At 40.2% G+C, this 21,531-nt stretch overlaps 2 protein-coding genes across 3 annotated transcripts; one reads left to right on the top strand and one right to left on the bottom strand.

Moving 5' to 3' along the window:
- Positions 1-6,805: 6,805 nt before the first annotated feature.
- On the bottom strand, positions 6,806-12,073 carry BAG5 (BAG cochaperone 5). Its single transcript, XM_069783349.1, has 2 exons — positions 11,932-12,073; positions 6,806-11,300 (listed from the first exon to the last, which is right to left on the bottom strand). The coding sequence occupies exon 2, from the start codon at positions 11,270-11,272 to the stop codon at positions 9,920-9,922; it is 1,353 nt and encodes a 450-aa protein (XP_069639450.1). The 5' UTR covers positions 11,273-11,300; positions 11,932-12,073; the 3' UTR covers positions 6,806-9,919.
- A 54-nt stretch (positions 12,074-12,127) lies between these two features.
- Positions 12,128-19,703, top strand: COA8 (cytochrome c oxidase assembly factor 8). Of its 2 annotated transcripts, none has more exons than XM_069783362.1 (5): positions 12,128-12,307; positions 13,054-13,251; positions 14,349-14,412; positions 16,680-16,770; positions 18,983-19,703. In XM_069783362.1, the coding sequence occupies exons 1-5, from the start codon at positions 12,170-12,172 to the stop codon at positions 18,984-18,986; spliced, it is 495 nt and encodes a 164-aa protein (XP_069639463.1). In that variant the 5' UTR covers positions 12,128-12,169; the 3' UTR covers positions 18,987-19,703. The 2 variants fall into 2 exon arrangements, with proteins under 2 accessions (XP_069639463.1, XP_069639462.1); XM_069783361.1 differs by having other exon boundaries at positions 12,132-12,307; positions 19,444-19,703.
- Positions 19,704-21,531: the final 1,828 nt, after the last annotated feature.

The following is a 21,531-nucleotide window of genomic DNA, read 5'->3' as shown; positions in this document are numbered from 1 at the left end:
ATAGTGCAGCCTCTCACACCAACTGGTCTCCAAAGCCAGTTAGGAACAAGGAACAAGAACACAACCTGAGCTCTCAGGGGTGTTTGAAATCAAATTCATCAATGTCTGTGAAATCTGCTGAGGCTGTGATGAAATTAGTAATGGTATAGTCAGAGTAGGATTTATATTATTTGCAGGAAATCATATAAATGTGAACCCAGATATTGAGTAAGGAGCTTCAAGAGAAATGCTGAATAACTTTTCATCCATTGTTAAAAAAGGGTAATTACAACCTGTGTGCATTGGGCAGCTGAATTAAACTGCATTTCCTAAATTAAAGTAAGTAAATTAAAGTAACTTCCTAAGTTTTGAGGGCACTTTGAGGACTTCACTTAGCCACATTACCATCATAGCATGGCTTCTTGTCTGTAAGAATTTAACAGAACCTTATAGCTACTCTAAAGTGGGTGGTGCATTAAATTCCAAAGAAGAGTAAGCTAAACAGAAATATGTGACATATACTAGCACATCCACAGAATACTTAAGAATGAAGATACTCAAGGACTCAAAGGTATCTTTGGGGTAATCAAGTGAAGGCAACATCTCATACAGCTTCCTTCAGAAATTGTCTTTTCTTCTCGTTTCCAGCCTGGCTAATTTCTATCCATTTGTATTTCTGCCCACACCATCCATTAGCTTAAGTAATTGCTTTTTCATCTTTGATACTTACCCTACTATTTAGAGAGAGCAATCTTATGTTTTTTCCTCAGCTTTCATTTGTTTGGGCTACAAAACCCAGCTCTTTTAATGCCTTCCACTAAAACAGGTCCTTCATTCTCCTGGTCTGTTTTGCATCTCATATAGTCATTAAGCTTCCCTGAGCGGGAATGAGCAAAAGTGCATATGATATTTCAAAGGGGGGTTCCCTACTGCACTGTGCAGTGACAGTAATGCTTCTCTTTCTATACTATCTCTGGTGCACTGTAGGAACACCTTCATCTTCTTTATGGCCATACCATAGGGATAGCAGTGTAGAAGTACTCCAGAAAGCTCTCCTTGAGGTAGTGCCAAAACTGAAAGTGATACTGCAGTGACCACTCAAATTTCCATGTGAAGTTCTGTGCAGCTTCTGTGAGTCATGATGAATTGGCCTTGCATTAAATATAAATATTGCATCTGCTAGTCTTCAGTCATATAGCATCATCCTATATAACATCACCCAGAGTAAGCAGGTGGGAATGCAATTGCATCATGGACTGGTGGATGTGCTGGTGTGTGGCTGGTTTTGTATCATATGATGAGAAATTGCATAGTTACTGAAAGCCCAGACCTTTTCCATGCTCAGGTCCTTGAGATACTCAGCAGCTGACTTTGCTGAACAGCTCTCTGAATTTATAGGAATGCAGCCTTACGAGCTGAGATCAAAAACACATTTCCCATGGTTTATCCTTCTGCTGACTCAATCACTGATTATTTTCTATCACCAACTCTTCAGTGATCCCCTAACTGCTTAGCAAAACCTGTCTAAAACATTGTCATCTTTGACTATTATCATCCTTAATTATTTGGACTCACTGATCGGCGCCCTGACCCCAACCTGCTGGCTGAGTTCCTGGCTTAACCGCAGACCTGCCTTATCACCAGACTTGTCTGGCGATCTGGACTCCTGGCAGACCCTAGATATTGTCACTGGACCTGCCCTGCCTTGCTGTCATGCTGGCTCCCACAGCCCCATCCCATTCTCCATCTTGTCCCCCAACTCCTTCCATCAGCTGAGTATATCAGCAATATTGGTATTTTTTGGTCACTTTGTTGGCTGTTCTTCTACCCTCTCATGTTTTCTTCTTTGTTGTTAGAACCTCCTAATGTCCTCTTTTTCAGTACCAGGAATGAAGCTCATAAAAGTCCTCCCAGCTGTCTTGTATGATAGCTTAAATGTTTCTTCACAACTACCAGAGCCTTGGACCCAGGGATCCATAACATAGGAGCTCATGTGGAGTGCATGTATTTTTTCAGGGTCTCCAGGTCTGACCAAGTGAGTAAAATTGATCTTTGCCAGACAACTCAACTAAGTGCATCCTGAATATAAGCCATAAGGTTTCCACCAGGACAGAGAAAGAACTCAGCCGTTGGTGAAGTGGTAGAAACAGCATCCACAAAAGAATTAGTAACTTGTGAAGCAACTTGTGCTTGGGAAGAACAAGATGGACCAGAAACAGAAATGAAGAAATCTGCCACAAAACTGAATTAAAGGGTTATAACAGAAGACAGAGACAAAAGACATCAGAAACACAATAGCTCTGTAGAAATAAAAGAGACAATAAATTGGCTTCTGCTCTGAAAACAGGGATGCTGAGAAATGGTTCAAAACACTGAGCTGGAATGAGGCTGTTCGGAGGCTTCTCAAAGCAGCCACTGGCTTTACTGCATTTCAGTAATCTTTTTTTTTTTTTTTAAGGTCATTTGCCCTCATTGCCGTACACTTATTTAAACCTTGCAGGGAGCCACCTTACAACTAGTATTCTGCTGACTCCCAGTGATCCCTGGCATACTTTTAGAAGCTCCCAAAAGGCAACCGTTGTCAGTAGATTTTAATTTGCCATACGTATTTTTTTGAGTTTATAATTCGAAGACTGGAAACCACAGCGCACACACCATATGAATGTTCGCTTGTGTATACATGTTCAGCAAGATGTTTTGTAGGTTATTAGATATTTTTTCTTAAGAGTTTAGTACTCCTAATAATTCAAATTTGAAAGCACACCTATATATTATAGCAATGTAAATCACCCTTCTACACTAAGGCCACACTTCATAAGCAGTCTCCTATTTTAACTGATGATTTCAAAGATCTTTGTCATGAATTGGGGTGGACTTTCCCTCAGGAAGCTTTTAATCTAGTTTGGATATTATTGCACTTGCCTAAATAAACTCATACTTCCAGCCAAGTGAAATGATCAGTGACAGTTTCTGATCTAAAACCCACTCACACGTGGTTCCTTCAAACAATACCACACCTACTGTTAATGTAAAAAACCCTAGCAGAGGTTGAAAATGTTTCCACTTCCTTTCTGCAGGTCACTCAAAATTACTGATTGCTAGAACATCTGAATGGCAAAGCAGGCTGGGCATGAAGACAATGCCATGAAGAAAGTACTAAACATACACAGCTCAGTTTTTGACAATTGCACTGCTACAGATGTGATATACATTTTTTTAGACTTCCTTTGAAACAGTGCATCAAACAATGTATCTGTACAGACTCCTACTTCAGGTTGGAAGTTTTAGCCTTAGATACATTTGCAACTGGAAAGACTCCCGAAAAAAATCAGAAAAGACTGTTAAGGGTTTGCTTTGGATTCAGAGATGCTCAAAGGAGCTCAGCCTGTTTGGGTGTATTTGCTCGTTAGCCAAGCAAAACAGGAGCTGAGACACAGTTCAGCTGTGGCCTATAAATATATTCTAGACTACACACTAGCGGAGAAGAAAAGCTTCTCATGAATGTGTTTATGCTGGAAATTAGAAGGTTACCCAATCCTCACAGCAATGATGCTTTGGAACAACCTTTTACTGGAGGAATGAGGCAAAGCCACTTTAAGTTGTGGCTTGATTAGCTGCAAGGATGATCCTGTGGTTGTCTGTGACAAGAAATGACAGGGTGCGTGGTCTATGGGTGGGTGCCTTTTCAAAACATAGCCTTACTTGTCACAGTGGGAACTTTAGGGTGCTGAGTATTCTGGAAAACCTGGCTCTTACTAGATGTCTGAAAGTGAGCAGAAGCCATTCATTAATATCCGTAGTCGGCAGAGCACTTCAAACCTCCTTTTCATGTGGTATTAACATGAGGCACCTGGGAGGTAGGAAGTAGGCATTCGATCATAGGCTACAGATTGATTTTAATAGAACAATGTTATGAAGAATTTATTTTAAAAAAACTACGAAATTCAGCATAAACAATCGCACAAATGATATCTTACTCAGACTTGCTATCAGTTTTTATACTATCCCTTCCAATTATCAGTTTATTACAGGAAACAGCCTTCGTGTTGCACACTGTCTTCTGCAAGCCATGCTGATATTCCAAGTGCGCACCAAGAGTTGCCATGACCAGACATTTCAGAGAGAATGAGGGTAATTATGGCATCCCTAGAGATGGCTGGCACTGTCTTGCCCAAGGGCGTACCAAGGCTAACCCCCACCAGCTAGAGGTTGGACTGTGCCTGGGGAGGAAAACAACGTTGAACTGCGGGGTGTAGACTAGGTATAACTGCAATAAGGCCAAAGGGGACTTTGCTTTGCTCGCTTTTCTTATGTCATAAAACTAAAAGAAGTTGGTCAACAACAGCCTGACAACTTTACTAGTTTTTTGTTTTGTTTTCCTCCAGCCTTTCTTGCCTCTCTGCTTCTTTGGGTTTTTGATTTGGTTTATAGACCTCTCGGCAGTCATGATCATAGATTTGGTTTTGGGTATCTGTTCCGGCGTCGATACAATTGGGGAGCTAAATAAGACAGGACCTTATTAAGGACATTGCACGGCATCGCTGTGTTTCTTCCCTCATGAGATGCTTTTGATTAGCTGCCTGAAATACAGGTTTCACAAGGAACTCCTGTGGCGCAGAAGTTTGTCTGGCAAAACTAATTGAGGAGAAATGGCCCAATTAAGAAACTCATTGTACTTTTCCATTTCTAATGGCAAACTCTGCTACAATTTATGTCCTGTAGGAAGAGTTTGCAGACTTAGAAAGGGTCCTCATTATTTTTGAACTGACAAGCAGTGCAACTCATGCATTCATCTGTGTTTGGCAGTCCCCAGAACCAAGTGCTGCAGAGAGAAAGGAAAGTGTTGTGCAAAGCCTTCAACACAAGCACACCTCATCCTCAGCTTCTTCAGTTAATGACATGTACATGCCTACTAATGCCTAAGTGAAAGCATTATGTACATAGTCGTTTCATGTAGCAAACCAGAATGATATCCAGACCAGCCAAGCAGTACATGCCCCACTGTGGCTCAGCAAAAGCTTTAAACATCATTTCCCAGCTTCATCTAAAACACAAAGCCTGACAGTATTTCAGGCAATATTCCCCCAAGAATCCACTTTCTCAATGAAAGCTCATAAGCAACGGGGGAACAGGCACAGAGCTCACTCAAAACATCAACTCTGAACATTTGGTCGTGTCTCTGCTAGCAGTTTCCTCTAGCAGGAATGTTTTCCCAGATCCTGCCATTTAAATGTCTCCTGCTGGCAGCCAGCTTAAACCCCCAGGCCTTCGATCCATGAGTTCAGTACTAAAGTCCTTCTACTCCTTCAAGTACTCAGCTGAGAATCCTCCAAAGGAGAGGATACACCTATATGGAAATAAAATACAGAGTTTTTCCAGTTAAACCATTTCAGGCACCAAAATCTGCCTGTCCCAAACACACACACACACAAAATTCTTAGCAAGGCAAATTCTCTACTTTGACAAGTAAACAGCTGATCAAGACAAAGAGGTCAGCAGCTAGCTGAGTAGCATCTAGTGCCATTGGCCAGATGATTTACTGGTCTTTGAAGAATGTATTATTTCCTTCAAATACGCTATATTGTTAAAAGGGAGAGAAAGAAGATACAGTGAACTTGTTACCTATAAGAACATTCAACCTTTATGAACTTTATTCTTACCCTATGTCTTCTGGGTAAGACTTTTCCAGATTGTGCACAGTACTTTGACATGATCTTTTTATTGCTCGAACACTTGCTTTTTGTTGCTTTTAGTGCTTCTTAGTGCATGAACACTTACTATGTAGCACGAAAGAGCAACTGAAAGCAACTGGTTTGGTTTCTGTGCATGATTCATTTGTATTGCCTTCATCACATCCCATTACTAAAGCAGCAAATTCCTACTTGTCTGTAGGAGCTGACAGTGCCACCTTCTCTCCTCCTTTCTCCTCCAGAGATTTAACTATGCAGAAGGTTGATCTAATTACTGCTACTGAAAATCTTAAAATTTGCTCCCTAACCCATGGCTCTTAACTCACCCATTCATTTTGCAGGAGCTTTGGCCCACATGCCTTTCTACAAGCCAATTTGACTCACTAAACCCACAGAAAACTCCCTCCTCCATTTTTTTAAAGTTTGTTTTCTCCCATTTTATTGGATTAAATCAGCTCATAAGACTTGGCCAAGCAGCAGAAACTGCACAAAGTCAGCAGCTTTCTGGGCTGAAACAATCTACAATTTCCATAAGCAGAGAGCTGGTAACTTGGCTCACTGCACCTCTGAGCCATCAGAACAATCATGTGAACATGCCTTATCTACACGGTTTAAAACCAGATCAGCTTAACTCCTACCAAAGGTTAATTCACATTGACTTTGCACATGAAGAGACTTTTTACCATCAGTTTTGCAAGCTCATCTGTTAAGGCAGCATCCTTCAACAGAAAGGCGGCCAGATCTTAAAACAGCCACAAGCATTTCTGCAGTGATCATCCAACTGAAGCCCAGCAGTACGTAAAGCTATTGCTGAAGAAAGAATGCAAGGAATGACTGATGTAATGGTTGTAATGCATGGCTGAATGCAGAGAAAACCAAAAAGCACCAGATTTAGCAAGTAGAGGTAGGAATGGTTTCCACACAAAAACTTTATTTTCATAAATACAGCAGTGAAAAAGCAAACTCTTAAAAGAAGGAGGGGGGAAAAAACCAAACAAACAAAAAAAGAGAGCGAGCTTTATGTCTATATGTTTAATAAAAACACTTTAAGACAAAAATCTTTTACATTCTGATAACTCACATTCAAAAATAAAGAGAGAAAGGCAGCAGGGCATACCATTCAAATGAATACCTAGTAAAAGGTAGTAACATATTTTTATTAATAATCAATATAACACTGCAATATTTAATCTTGAATTTGTATATACAGCAACATATCCTACACAGCAATAAATCAAGACATACACACCATAAGGAGCACGTACACTAATTTCTGTCAAGTTGAAAAAGTAGGAATCATACTTAACAAAAATCTCCTCCAAACCGGTAACATAGAAAAAACACTTTGAGTGGTAAACAACAAAAAATAAACACTGAAATACCTAAAGAAAACTAGTTTGAAAAGAAATACAATTAACAAATAGGAATCACAATGTAGGATTACCCCTCCCCGAATATCCAATCGTTTATTTTGCTCTAAGGTAGATTACACAGCACACAGAAAAGTTGTTATATTTCAGTATAGTAAAATGCAGGCTTTTGCAATTTGGTCCATTTACATTTCACTGATTATTTTAGCCTGCCGTATCAGAAAGCAAAGTTGTGTGTCCCTCAATCTTTGGATATAAAAAAATAGAGAAATTACATTCTTCAGCACAAAAGCCAGATTTTGAGAAATGTGTGCATTTTTTTTTTTTTTGGTTAAGCATATTTAATTACTTTCATTCATGCAAAAACTGTGAATTAATCCCATTCCAGATGAGGATTTTACCATAAAATTTAAATAGTCAATTTATTAGATTACAGAACAATGGAAAAAAGCTTGATCCGTGTAATATCTTGTTACTGAACACTACTCAGTTAGTCAAAATCACACTAACCTTACACATTTGCCTTCTTAGAGATGCAGGCATAACAATTCATTCAGAAAAGCTAAAAGACATACAAATTTAAAATAGAACAGATCCGAAAACTATACTTACTCATTTTTACATAAGAGGTTCAAACATTTATAAAGCTACACGTAACCTCCAAAGAACATGGACACTAAATTGTTAAACAAACTACAAGTAGCCACTGCAGACCTGACAGTAATACTAAAGAAAAATGAGTACTATCACTATGCTATCAAATTCTTATATTTCCTAACCATGTAAGTGCAAATCAGAAGTTGCAGTTCAAACGTGTAGAAAGCTTGAAATGAATAAAATAACTCAGGTGTATAGCATTATTAAAATTCTCTGTTAGCCACATAATATATAAATATAGACTGGAATTTTAACAAGGGGAAATGATTTTTTTGAGGTAAGGAGAGAGAAATTCAAGGGGGTTATATCTCTGAAGGAGCAGAGAGAATCCTCCAACAAACATTCTGTCATTGCCAAATTGTGCCTTAGGCACTATACTCAGCTGAAGAAATAGATTGGTTTTGGCAAGTAAATTTGCACAGCAATCACCTGTACAATCACAAACAAAACATATTCACACTCTGAAGTTACATAGCCTTTCACCAACATCTCAAAGAATGTTATGGAGCAAACATATTCTCTCCTTGTTGCAATAGGCACAGAAGACCTGCCCAAAGGACCCCATCTCCACATCAATGCATTCGTCTTTAAGCAGAATCCATATTTCCCAAATTTGATACTCATTCTCAGGACTCTATAGAACAATTGTCACCTATCATATTTATGTTAATTTGTCATATATTATAGTAGAATTATATACATGTGAGAAATCCAGTTTGCAAAGATTACAAATGTATCAAGCTGCCAGTAAACAGTTCCTATATCTACATATGATGGTGCAAGTTAGTGGTGTCATAAAGGCACTTGTCTCTCACAGACAGTACTGTCTTCTCTAATCAGTCAAAAATAGATCTAAAAATATTTATTTTAACATCCGAAATGGTTTTTACTCCTTAAAGTGGTGCAAATCATCATCTATGGAACAGTAATTCATTAATTCAACGTGAAAGAGCTAAGTGCAAAGTATCCATAATTAAATATATCTTTATAATTAATTCATTTTAATGCCATGCTCTCAAAAAAATGCCAAAAAACATGCTATAGTAGAAATGTGATTGGCACTAGCAGCCACAAATAAAAAGGTAAGTGCATACAATAGTACAAGCAAGCTTATTTACGAAGTTACCAAAACAATTAAGTGATGAGTTGCAAGGAGAGACATTTGCCACAAGTCTTTTCCAAGACATGCTTGAAGCCACACCTGACCAGTATGAAATATATAACACACATTTACATCATTAGGGACATCTTTATAGCTAGCTACCTAATTTTACAAAAATAAATCCAAAACGCTCGTTCACTTAAAAGTGAATTCTGTTTCTGTTTTCACGGCATGTGAAAGGACAAGTCAAAACCAGATCTAACAAGAGTTTAAAAAGACACATAAGCAGCCACTAACTACAGTTCAGTGCAGTTTTCAGGGGTTTATGGATGGCAGTGTGAAATCCTCAAAATCCCATTTATCTGGTCAGTGTGTTGGCACAGATTTTCCTCTTCAAGTCTCAGTACCTTAAAGCAATAATTTGAAAGAGTTTCCATCAACAAAAGACCTGTTGTTGCAAATCAAAGTGCTCAGGTATTACAAAAAATAGACATAATTGGCTTTGCCTATGTAAATGCTAATTTGCAGTTCGCATTATAGCTCCATGAACTGAGAAATTTAAACACCCAGAAAGGTGTGATGGATAGAATAAATCAAGTACAACCCAAAAGCCAGCAGGTTTTTTCCCCTTAATACCTTCTGTCATAACAGCACATTAAGAGTATATCCAGACTGCTGTGAAGTTGCTGGATGAAGCCTCATGCTTGAATACTAATTTTCATGTCCAGTCTTCTTTAAATAGTTTTGCCAGTACTGTACCATAAGGAATTTTCTGCATCTTTGAAAAATCTGCATTCACTGAACATTGCACAAGGTTATTAGAACAAGAACAGGGAAAAAAAAAAAAAAAAAAGAAGCCATTTGATCAAGTATTAAGCTATTCCTTCAGAAAATCGCACTTCTTTGCTTATAGCAATGACCAGAATTGGTGATGGCATACTGACAGTTGCCATAGCAAGTGGGTGACTGCGTGGGATAGCAGACATATAGCCAAGTCAACTGCTTATGCAATCTCCACGATTTAAGCAAGCATAGAACACACCACTTTTATTGTGTGCTGCCAATGATCTGCATAAAGTGCCAAAGGAAAAAATGTTCTTCTATGTTAGACCATGGCTGTTTCAGTATTCCCATTCATCTGTTTTCATGTCCAGATAGTAAAGAATATTCTGCGCAAGCTTTACCGCTTGCTTTCTGGCAGCCTTACACCGCTCGTCACCTTGTGGATCAACAGCATCAAGTGCTAGAAGTTGTTTCGTAAGAAGTTCTTCCAATCTCATGTAATTTTTATCCGTTCTGTTTCCATCAAATGAAATCACCTCCTGCTGAATTTGAGACAAGTTTCCAAGAACAGTCCAAACTGCTTTATGAGACTGATGTTCGGCAGCAGTTTGCTCGGAATACATTTGCCTTTTTTCAAGTGCTTCCTTCAAATCAATATATGTTATAAGAGTTTGAACTTCTATTACTGCTCTTCTCCTGGCTTCTCTAATACAAGGGTTTTTTCCTGGACTCACCTCATCTAAGCAGGCAATTAATCCCTGCAATTCTGCTTTGGATCCCAAATACAAATCAGAAGCATTCTCTGTTTTTAAAAGTAAAGAATTAACTTCCTTCATTTTCTTACGGATCTCTTCTATTTTTAGAATGGACTGATTTTGTGCCAAATCATAAGCGTGAGTAGAATTTGCTTCTTCTTCCAAGTCCAGGTATTTCTGCAATTTATTGATCTCTTCCACGACTTCCTTTCTGTAATTTCTTATTTCTGCGCGACCACAGACATCTAAAGCATCCAAATCAGCAATGAGGCCTGTAAGCACACAGGATAGATGCCTGCAGGTATCATTACTGCTCACTCCCATTAGAAGCGCAATAAGAGTTCCTCTTGCTTTGTTCACGTCGCACATTACAGAGTTAATTTTGGAGACAGAAGGATGCGCATCATTAGAAAGTGGCAGGGACAGCTGTTGCTTTACACAGCTTTCTATAATCTCCTGAACAGCACATACTTTTGTCAGAGTGCGGTATCTTGCTTTGCGCAAAGAAACCTTCCCTCCGGTTTTCACCTGGGTAAGCCTCAATACAATGTCCTGAATACCTTCTTCAAATTCGTCACTTATACAGTTACCTCCTTTGTAAAAAGGTGTAATCTCGCGTTCGACAAGTGCCTGTGCCTCCTTGAATATAGCCTCTATTTCCAGTCTGCGCGGATGGTTTGCATTTTGTTCCAGTTCCTTAAGCAGCCTCTCTGTTTCCTGAGCAGCTCGCTTTCTAGCTTGCTGAATATCCCCCTTTCCTTCGGTGTCTACAGAATCTATTTCAAAAAGCTGTTTAGTAAGACTCCTTTCTAATTTCTTGTAATCTCGATCAGTAGACAGACCACTGAAGACGACCACTTGCTGTTCAATCTCTTTGACTTCCTTCTGTATCTCATGCAACCGTTTTATGGATGGGTGTTGGTTACCCATATCCATTCTCTCCTTTCGTCCAGTTTCAGATGAACTACAAAGAAAGTGAGAACGAGACTCGCGATTAATGAAGCGTTAACGCAAGCACTTGTCACAACTTTCACAACATCCTGAAGCACTTCAGCATTACAGCTATTTTAAATATCGCTAGCAATACGAATAAGCCACTTGGCTGACAGTTTGTAGCCATTCCTCTATAGTTTCACACCTCCTTCTCCTGCTCGGGCTGCAGGGGAGATATTTTAGTTACCACACGACCTGCTCTTAACCTTCACCCACAACCTGCAGCCCTCCCTTCCCCACCTCCCCTGCAGCTGAAGGCATCGCGGAACAAAACGGACGCCCGCGGCCCACGAGAAAAACAGCGGCAAAACCCGACCGCCCTCGGGGTGCCGCAACCCCAGGGCAGGGCGGCCTTCCCCCACACAGGTCCCACAGCCGACGCTCCCCCCTCCCGGCCCCTCCACGGCCGCAACCTCCCGTCCCGTCCCCGTCCCCTTCCCCTTCCCCCCCCCCGCGGCGATGGGGCCCGACGAAGCGGGAAGAGGATTTAACACCCGGACACCCCCCGGGGGAGCCCGGAGGCGCCTGAGGAGAGGCTCGTGTCCCGTGTGTTCCGCCCCCCGCCCCCACAGCAAACCCCCTCAGCGCCCCGGCCGCCTCACCCGCCGGCCGCCCCAGCCAAGGGACCCGCTGCCCGGCCCGGCTCTGCGCCACGGGCCGAGCGGCAGCCAACGCCCGCGGCCCCGCCCCGCGGGCGGGCGGGCGGCGGAGGCGGGAACGTCGCGGCCGAGGGACGCGGCCCCTTCCCCAGCGCCGCCCCCGACCGCAGCGCCGCGCTCCGGGCGGCCCTTGCCTTTGCGACACCGCCGTAAAGCGCCAGGCGCCGGCAGGAGGCGGGCGATGGCGGCGACCCGGGCGCTCTGGGGGGGCGGCGGTGGCTGGTACCGGTACCGTCACCGCCGCCGCCTCCTCTCCTCCTCCTCCTCAGCCGGCGGCGGCGGCCCCACGGCTGAGCGCGGGGAGCGGCAGGAGAGCGCGGTAAATCCGGGCGGGAGCGGGGGCGGGGCAGCTCCTGCGTCCCGGAGCCGGCCTGCCGCGGGGGTAGGCCGCGGGGTCTCCCGCCCCTGAGGAGCCCTGAGGGGGGAGCGGGCCGGGCCGGGCCGGCTGCCCCCGCGGTGACTCTCAGCGTCGCTGGGCGGGTGCGTCCCGATAACAGCCGGCGTCTCCCGCGGGCTCTCTCGTTGTTTATGTATTTCCCAACGCCCCCGCTGTTTGTAACTGCCAGGCGGGCCGCGCTGCGCCGCGCTGAGGCGCAAGGGGAGTAAAACGCTTTTACAAGCGGAGCGGGGAGGTACGGGCTGCCCGAGCCGGGTCTTCCCGAAAAGCTACGCGCTTGTGCGTGGTCACACGGGTGCAGGAAGAAAGCAGGGCTTAGGAAGACTTACACACCTGTTAGTTCTTGCCATCAAATATTTTAACGAAGTGCAACGTCAGTGATAGAAAAATGGAGGGGAAAAAAAAAAAAAGTTGCTTTTGAAAGAAAAATCATGATTCGTGTCTTGGGAAAGAGTCAAAGGCTTCTCTGTAGTGCATTTCTAAATAAATGTAAATTTTAAATGTATCAAGTGGTTTTCAGTCAGGGTAAACGAATCTACGTAATTTCTGAACTTGTTGTGCTCGTGTGTTTTAAGGTTGTGTGGGAGTTGTGGAATTTATTTCAAATTGGGATGTTCTTCAAAAACTCTGCTAAAGCGGTCATAATGAATTCTGCCTGTATTTTCAAGGGCCTGGGTTTCAGCCCCCCAGCACACTCCCATAACGACTGGATTGGCCCCCCCGACAAGCACTCCAACCTGCGGCCGGTCATCTTCTACGTGCCCCCCGAGGAGTCACCTCTGGAGCGGCGGCTGCGGGAGGCCCGGCAGGAGGCCCAGGCCTGCAACCAGCGCTTCTGGGCACGGCACAATCGCACCTTCCACCAGGTGAGCCTGTCGTGACGCCTGGTGCCGCTTGGCTCCCGCCTGCCCACCCGAAATTGGGGGGGGTTTGGTCTCCATGAGGTAGGGTTCAGTTCTGCCCACTGTTGCTGGCTGGTAATTGATACTGTTTCCTTTAATACACACAGTGTCTTTCTGGAAATTACTTTTTTGTCATTCATTTCTTTAAAATGATGTACAAAACCGAAAAGCCTGCGTCTTTTATTGCTGTTTAGTAGCTTTATAATGATATTTGCCTTTTTCCTATCTTGCACTGAAAACATAAAGTTGTAGCCACCCTACACGCAAGACCTGTCTGTGACTAGAGTGGCTGTTGAAAATGATTCTGCAGCTCTTCTTGCTCTGTCATAAGTGAGAGAAATTAGGTATTATCACTAAAGGTAAATGAGGGACATGGCCTGTTTCACTGGCAGTGTACCCCAACAAAGCTACAAGTGGGGACTTCACAGTCATGGTCTGTCTTCTTTTCTGATTGCAGCATTGGTTAGGAGACACTGAATTTTGTTGGAAGAACAGTAACGGTTCAGTAATTCACCATCACTTGTGATAATCTTTAATCATCATATCCTCCCAAAACTTGGAAAGATCTCAGAGAAAAAACAAAGCTTATTTTGTAATTCCATAGAACTACTTTTTAAGTTTTCAAAACTTATATACAAATAATTATTCTGTTTCCATCTAAGTAATTTCGATTTTTTTAAGGCTGCATGTTTTCCTCTATGCTCAAATTCTCAGTTATACAATACAGTAGATCTTCATAGTTTGTGTTATAAACTGAAGGTTCGGATCCTGTCAAACAATACTGAATCTCAGCTGTAACTTCACAAATAAGTTTTATATGTTTCAGTAGAACACTTGCATGAATTAATTGATGCATGCAGGTAGCAGGATCTCGGTGACAAAGTTACTGGTTTAACTAACTCACTGGATTCAGGAAAATGTTTTGTTGACATTTCCAAGTGTAATGAGTATTGCCTGTTATTTCAGAGGGTATTAAGCACTACACTGTTATCTGATTAAAAACAACGGTTAACGTAAAGGACTGAGTGCTTCAGGTTCTAATGTGGGAAAACGTGTTTTAGGAAAAAGAAGAATTTATTTATTCAAGACTGAAAGCCAAGGGTGTGGAAATGAGAGATGAAACAGGTTAGTGAGATCTTTGTTTATAGTTTAGGATGCATTATGAATTCTGTTTAATTTTGAATTTTGTTAGTTTATGCTCTTTGTGTTCTGTCACAAGTAATCTTGAGAGTAGGATTTAGAAGTGTTTTCAGGAGCATGATAAAAAAGAGGAGAGGAGCTCTTCAGAGATTTGCATGTAGGGTCAGATTATCTGCTGCACTGTTTTCCCTGCAGCTGGAGGGAATGTGCTGAAATCCTAGCCAAGTAATATAATGATTCTGTAGTCTAAGGAGGAAGGGACTTTTTCCTTTCACACCTCCTAACCTAGTGAGCTAGCTGAGCTAAACATATAGAGCATTTGCCTCGAGTGCATATTATAGTTGGGTGGATAAATTCACACTCTTTGGCTTCAGGTCTATAGTGTATACAATTAATACAATATTTTTCCTTGAGGCAGAATAAGACAGCTTCTGAGGAGACAGCAGCTGCTATCTGCCTGTCTTTGCCTGAGCACAGTTGCTGTAAAATAGTTGCCTCCCTAATTCATTATGTGAACGTGAAACTGGAAACAAGATGCCTTCATAATAACAGTGAATTGGCCATTGTAGTAGAAGGTTGAACATTTTCTTCACAGAATAATGATCTGTTTGAGTTTAGTAAAGCATCTGCTCTGATGTTCTGTATATCGCAGACCATTATTTTGCTCTTCTGTTTGTATCCTGGTGATCAGTGTGTGGTTGAGAAATAATTTTAGTTAAGTTCTGTGTTGTTTAGAAAACACTGCTTTTATATTGCCATTTAGGGTTTGGTTTGGTTTTTGAGGGGGTTGTTTTTATACCCTAAAAATAAAAGAAAAAATAGTAAGCATGTACATCCCTTAGAAATGAAGTTATATTGGCTGCATGTGTTGATTAACTGTGTTCTGTAATACAGCTGCGTTTGTATATAAAAATAAGATTAATAACAATATACATGAACAGTTGGAAAACAACTTGCTTTTTATATAAGTGAATCTACGATCAGTTCTGCTACCAGTGTGAAGAAACAAATTAACTATAGTTGTTAAGTAGGCAGCCTTCAAATAGTCTTAAATTTATCCCATAGTATGTTAATCCATTGTAATATATTAGATTTGTAAATAATGACAAATAGAACTGATTAATAATTTACTCTTCTGTGATCAGTTTCAGGAGCATTAAAATGCATTTTGGAACACTTGAGTATCACAATTCCATCTCCCTTATCATATCCACGCCCTATGGGACATTCAAATTTGACCCTCATTTTGGAAACACTGAAAGTGCCAGAAAGTTTGTATAGGAATTATCTGGTAGAGTTGAGAATATTTGCTGGTACCTCTGTGCTGTAGCCACAGGTTTTCCTCTCATGTTCTGTGGAGAGAATCCATCTCCTCTTATATTCTGCTTATGAGAGTGGCATATTCAAAGTCATCTTTTGTACTTGCTTCTTCACAAAATAATTGTCTACTATATTGTTAATAAATCTGACATATCAGAAGATACACTCTTTGGTATAAGTTACTTGAAATTTATCAACAGCAACAGAAAAAAATGTACATCTGAAAATACCATGTCAGTCATGGATAGTGTTCTTTCCCTATTTACTGACTTCCTTTAGGGGGAAATTTAAGTTACTGAGTGCTCTTACTGGTGCTGTTTAGACTTCAGCCCCACAAGAGATTAATTTTACTCAAAGGATAGATACTTCTAGATCTATGGACTTTTTCACAGGGGTCTACTAGTTCCCTAAATAATCTAAGACCTGATAAACAAGTCTTATGAGGAGCAGCTGAGGGAACTGGGGTTGTTTAGTCTGAAGAAAAGGAGGCTGAAGGGAGACCTTATGGCTCTCTACAACTACCTGAAAGGAGGTTGTAGTGAGGTGGGTGTTGGTCTCTTCTATCAAGTAACTAGTGATAGGACGAGAGGAAATGGCCTGAAGTTGCGCCAGGGGAGGTTTAGATTGGATATTAGAACGAATTTCTTTACTGAAGGGGTTGTCAGGCATTGGAACAGGCTGCCCAGGGAAGTGGTGGAGTCACCATCCCTGGAGGTGTTCAAAAAACGCATAGACGTGGCACTTCAGGACATGGTTTAGTGGGCATGGTGGTGTTGGGTTGACGGTTGGACTTGATGATCTTAGAGGTCTTTTCCAAACTTAATGATTCTATGAACATAATCACTTTCACAAGTAATAAGGGCTTAAGAGTTATGCCAGCTTCAAGATGATCAGTATTTTTAATCTGCTGTTACGCCAAAACTTATTTTCAGGTCAAAAAGCAACACTGAACGTGGAAGAAATGGCTGACTTTTACAAGGACTTTCTAAGTAAAAATTTTAGAAAGCATATGGAGTACAACAGGTATGTAGAAGGTATTTATGTTGACTATTATACATTACAGTCTAAGTGAAAGGCATAAGATCAAATTTAAAATTCAAACTTTTTTTTCCATAATTGGTAAAACAGCACCTAAAACTATAATTTTAGAAAATTATTTTTTTAAATGCTATTATTAGCATTTGACAGAAATTTGCATTATCATTTGAGGAGTTCTACTGCTTATTGTTGATTTAGTGGAGAGATGAATCTCATCTCTGAGATTCAGAGAGACAAGATCAGGCACTCAGTTTTTTTTCTCTTATGGCATGGGTCTTCTCATGCTGCTAATTGAAACTGATAAATAGGCAAATAAAACAGTTGAAATTTTTTTATAACATTTTAGTTGACTGTTAAATAAGTACTAGTAAATGTGATTCATCTCAAATGAAAATTGTTTAGTGAGAGTAATATTTAGCATTCTTGTTTTTATTATTTTGCAAGCATATAGTAAAAATGAAAGTGATTAGTTGAGTTTGAGGGGGCTTTTGTGTGGCCAAGCATTAGTAAAATGGTCGCCTGAACTCATCCTGTGTAGAACCTTAGCTACAACTGGGTAACCCCACATCCACCATGCTGCTTCATAACATCTACTGCATTGTTTCAGTGTTACTGTTTGTACAACAACTTGATAAACTGGATTGGGGATCTGAAACAACTGAAAAATGACTTGCAAACATGCATTACCCTGCCAGTAGCTGTGCACACTTGGTAGAGGGCTAGAAATGAGGAAGGAATGGTAAGCTGGATGAGGGTGGCACTTAATCCAGTTACAGTAGCACTGCCCACTGAATATGAAACCACAACTTCAGTTTCTTCTCTGTATTGGATTGAAAGATTATTGGGCTAAATGTGTCAAGTATTACTAGGTTCCTAATGGTGTAATGCTAGTAAGAATTCTACCATCGCTATAACTGATCTGTAACAAACTGTGGTTTAGGATTCTTTGTACGTATTGTGCATATACCATAACATACTACACTGTAAAAACAATTTTACTGTAACAAATATTTAAAAGAAATATGCATGTCTTGTCTCGCCCATGGGGGGGGTGTGGTGTGGGGGGCAACATCAGCAAAAACATAAGCAACAGCCTGAAAAGATGGAAAGTAAAAAAATTCTTTTTAATAAGAGGATTGTTCAAATTGCCTATAACGGATGAGTGAGAAAGCAAATAGTTTATCTTAGAACTTGTCACCAGATGCCATTGTTGTACTGACCTCAGGATAGTGTCCCGTCTTCACGGTAAGAGAGTTCAGGCTTTGTGCCTAAACATGACCTTCCTTGTTGCTGCCTTGTAAAATCAGGTAGTGTAAGTTGCGTCATTGTAGTTTCAAAGTGGAACTGCACAGCCCTGAAAGCAGTGGAGCTTTTTACAGGCATTCTGATTTTGAGGGGTCATGTTTATAAAAAAATCTGTTTATGCCTTCAGCTGTATGTTCTTTTGCAGTGTTGCCAGCTGGCCTGAAAACGGTGGCTGCTAAAGTGTTGCAACTTCTAAAATTTAGTTAAAATTGAAGCAATGACTGTGCACAGACACCATGAATATTTAGTTCAGGGTACTTAGACTGAAATACAGTCTAGTTTAGGAAAAAAAAATTCAAGAAGGATATAGGAAATGAGACATGAAAGGGGAAAAGAAACAGTTGCAATGTTAGCATGATATTTTCATTTAACATGACATTTGAGGGGGTAGCTCAGTGCTGCTTGTCAGCATGATTTTTGCTACTATCCTTACTGAGAGGTTAGTATCTCAGGTTTATGTTAGATCTGTACATGCAAGGTTTCCCACAGAGAGCTCAAGAGAAGACCTAAATCCCAGTGTTTAATATTCCCTGCTAGTTCTACGATAAACATATTCTGTTGCTTCTCATGCAGCAGTTTAAAAAATGGGGGAGTGATCCTTGTTGGAAACTAGAAAGAAATTATGAAATTAGATTGTAACAAGGGCAAGAATTTGAAGCAAGTTCTCAGAGGTTAAAAAGGTTTGATACAGACTCTCTCATCTATATCTTGAATTGGCTCCAGAAGTCATGCATGCTGCATAAAAATTATTTAAAGATATAAACACTAACATTGGGAATATTAAAGCCATCATCTTTAAAGGGTACTGCATTAGAAACCTAATGTTTCCTGTATTGGGTTATATAATTAGTCTTTAAAGTGTCTTTTTTTTTTATTTTCCCCCCCTTTATAGGTGACCAGCTATGCCCTTTCCAACACACGAATCCTCATACATGCACAAACAAATCTTACCCATAGCACAGCACTGGCAGGAAATTCTTCTAGATAGCTTGATGATCAATCAGCTTTACTTCTGAAACATGAGATACGGTTACAATAATTTTATCTTACCTGATTCCAAATACAATTGGTCATAAAACTACTCATCACTTAACTTTTTTTACAGTTAAGCTCTCAGTGGTTGTAGCCCTACAGTCTACATGTAATGTCTTCATGGATGTCGATATTCACATAGACGTTTTCATAGGTTATTTAACTCTAATTAAGCAGGAAAAGCATTGCCACAAAGAATGGAAAATGATGTTGTTACTGAATTGTCATTTGTCAATGCCAAAGGATATTTTAATATAATCGTGTACCTTTCTCCTGTTCTTGTTCTGTGTGCTGATGATTTTCCTGGCTTTGGAATCCTAGAGATTGGTATAAACGTAACTTTACTATCACATTCCTCATGGGACAAGTAGCACTGGCGAGAGCTCTGAGGCGGCTTCGTTGGAAAAAGAAAAATGTTGGAAATCAGTGATCACAGCTCCATGAAGAATGCAACACTAGCTAGGCCTGCTATAAATTTGTTATTTATAGTGATCTTCAGAATCTGAATGACTAATGTAATAATTGCTGAATCTGTTTGTTAAACTATGTAAATAAAAGTTACCATTGGTATTAATTTATAATCACTATGTAGATTTCCTTTACCTTTATTCCAAGAATATCTAAAATATTTCCCAACCAAAACACAACTGAGAAAACCGTCAAAAGCTGTTCCTCGTTTACGTTAAATGGAAGGGATTACAACTGTCACATTTTTACCGCGGAGTCATAGCTCCTAAATAACATGTGATTCAGTATGCTGTACCTGAACTCAGGTCAGAGAATGATGTCTCCACCAACCATATTAGTATATAAAACCAAAAATGCCTCATTTTGTGGCAGTTGACTACTGTCTGGGGCAGTAGCTATCCACAAGTAATACAACGTGGCTGAAGGAACGCGTATGATTTGTGAGTATATGTACAATCAGTTTAGAATAATCCTCTTTTCAGTGTGATTATTTCCTATTTTAATAAAGATTGAAGATATATTTCATATAAATTACTAATGCAATAGGATCTTCTTAGATAATTTTGTTTCAATTAAAAGAAATGTGCTCCCCTTGGACAAGAGTTCCTCTAACCTATGATTGGTAAAGATTCTAGTTGCTGAGCAATAAAACAGATGCATTGCCAGTCACTTAATCTTGGTAGAAAAGGAAACTGATACTTGTCTGTATGGAGGAGAGCAACATTAGCACTAATACGCACTGCTTTCTGCAAGTTAATTTCTTTCAAAAAATGTGCTATTCTCACCAGTTTCTCTGAGGCACTCAAAACAACTCACCTCAGGGTGATTTTTCTGGCCTCTAGGTATCTAACATCAATTGGAAGGAGGTTGGTTTAAGTGAAGTCTTAACATGTTATGCCATATATCTGTAATTTAAAAGAAGTTCCATTCCTCAAAATTTTCTCTCTGTCCGTTTATACAGTTAAATGATTTTTTTGATACAGTACCTACTAAGAGGATTCTGTTAAAAAGAATGTATGTTGTCAAACGAAGCGTGTTTCCCTAAAGCTATGCTGTAGGGAAGGTTCTGCTTTTGGAAACATCAGCTCAGAGGCCATTGACCTGTTTTTCATATCTAAACATGACATGATTTATTCACAGCTTTTTATTTTTTCAGCTGGAGCAGAAAGAGCTTCATCAATATCAACTGTAATAATTCCTTTGCAAGATGAAATAAATATTAATGATAGAGTAGCAGATTGCACTGTTTCATACAATGATGGTATCATCATTGGGGCTAAAACAGTCACTGAATTGTGGTTTTAACTTGTGTTATTAATAAATGAAAACAGTCATTAATAGTGTTTGCTGAGGTGATAGCCAACACTTCTAGGAAAATAATATTTGTGAGTGTTATTCATTGCATCAGTACTGTAAAAGGTATATATTTATTAAAAAGTTACAAAATGCCACGTTTCTTTAGGAAAATAATTTTTTTAAATAGACCACTGTGGGTATGTAATGTAATTCTTCAGGGCTTTACAGTAAATCGTATCTTAGGGTATATAAGCTTTGACCACAATGCAAATGGACACTTTAATAAATAGTTCCAAGGTAAAAGAATGGTAGGATGATATAAGAAAATACCCCTGAAAGGCAGAGACCAGAACCCCAATGGACTGGTGGTTGATAGCCATATGTTCTGACAGCCTATGCATAAGATTCCGAAGGTAGTTTCACATATGCTTTAAGTGGGTAGAGGTCAATCAAAAGAAGCATTTTCATCTTCCGAGTGGCTCACTTTTATTAACACAGACGTTTTTGTGTCTGCCTGCTGAACCAGATCAGGAAATTGATCACTACTAGAACTAATCCAACAAAAAGTGTTACTAGATGTCAGTTGAATTAATATGCCTCATCATGCAGATATAAGCGTTCTGCTGTTGGCATGAGGGAGATGTG

This window comes from Haliaeetus albicilla, chromosome 5 (genome assembly GCF_947461875.1).
Source record: "Haliaeetus albicilla chromosome 5, bHalAlb1.1, whole genome shotgun sequence".
NCBI lineage: Eukaryota > Metazoa > Chordata > Aves > Accipitriformes > Accipitridae > Haliaeetus > Haliaeetus albicilla.
The sequence above is the reverse complement of the archived record's forward strand: the minus strand, read 5'-3'. Positions and strand labels throughout refer to the sequence as shown.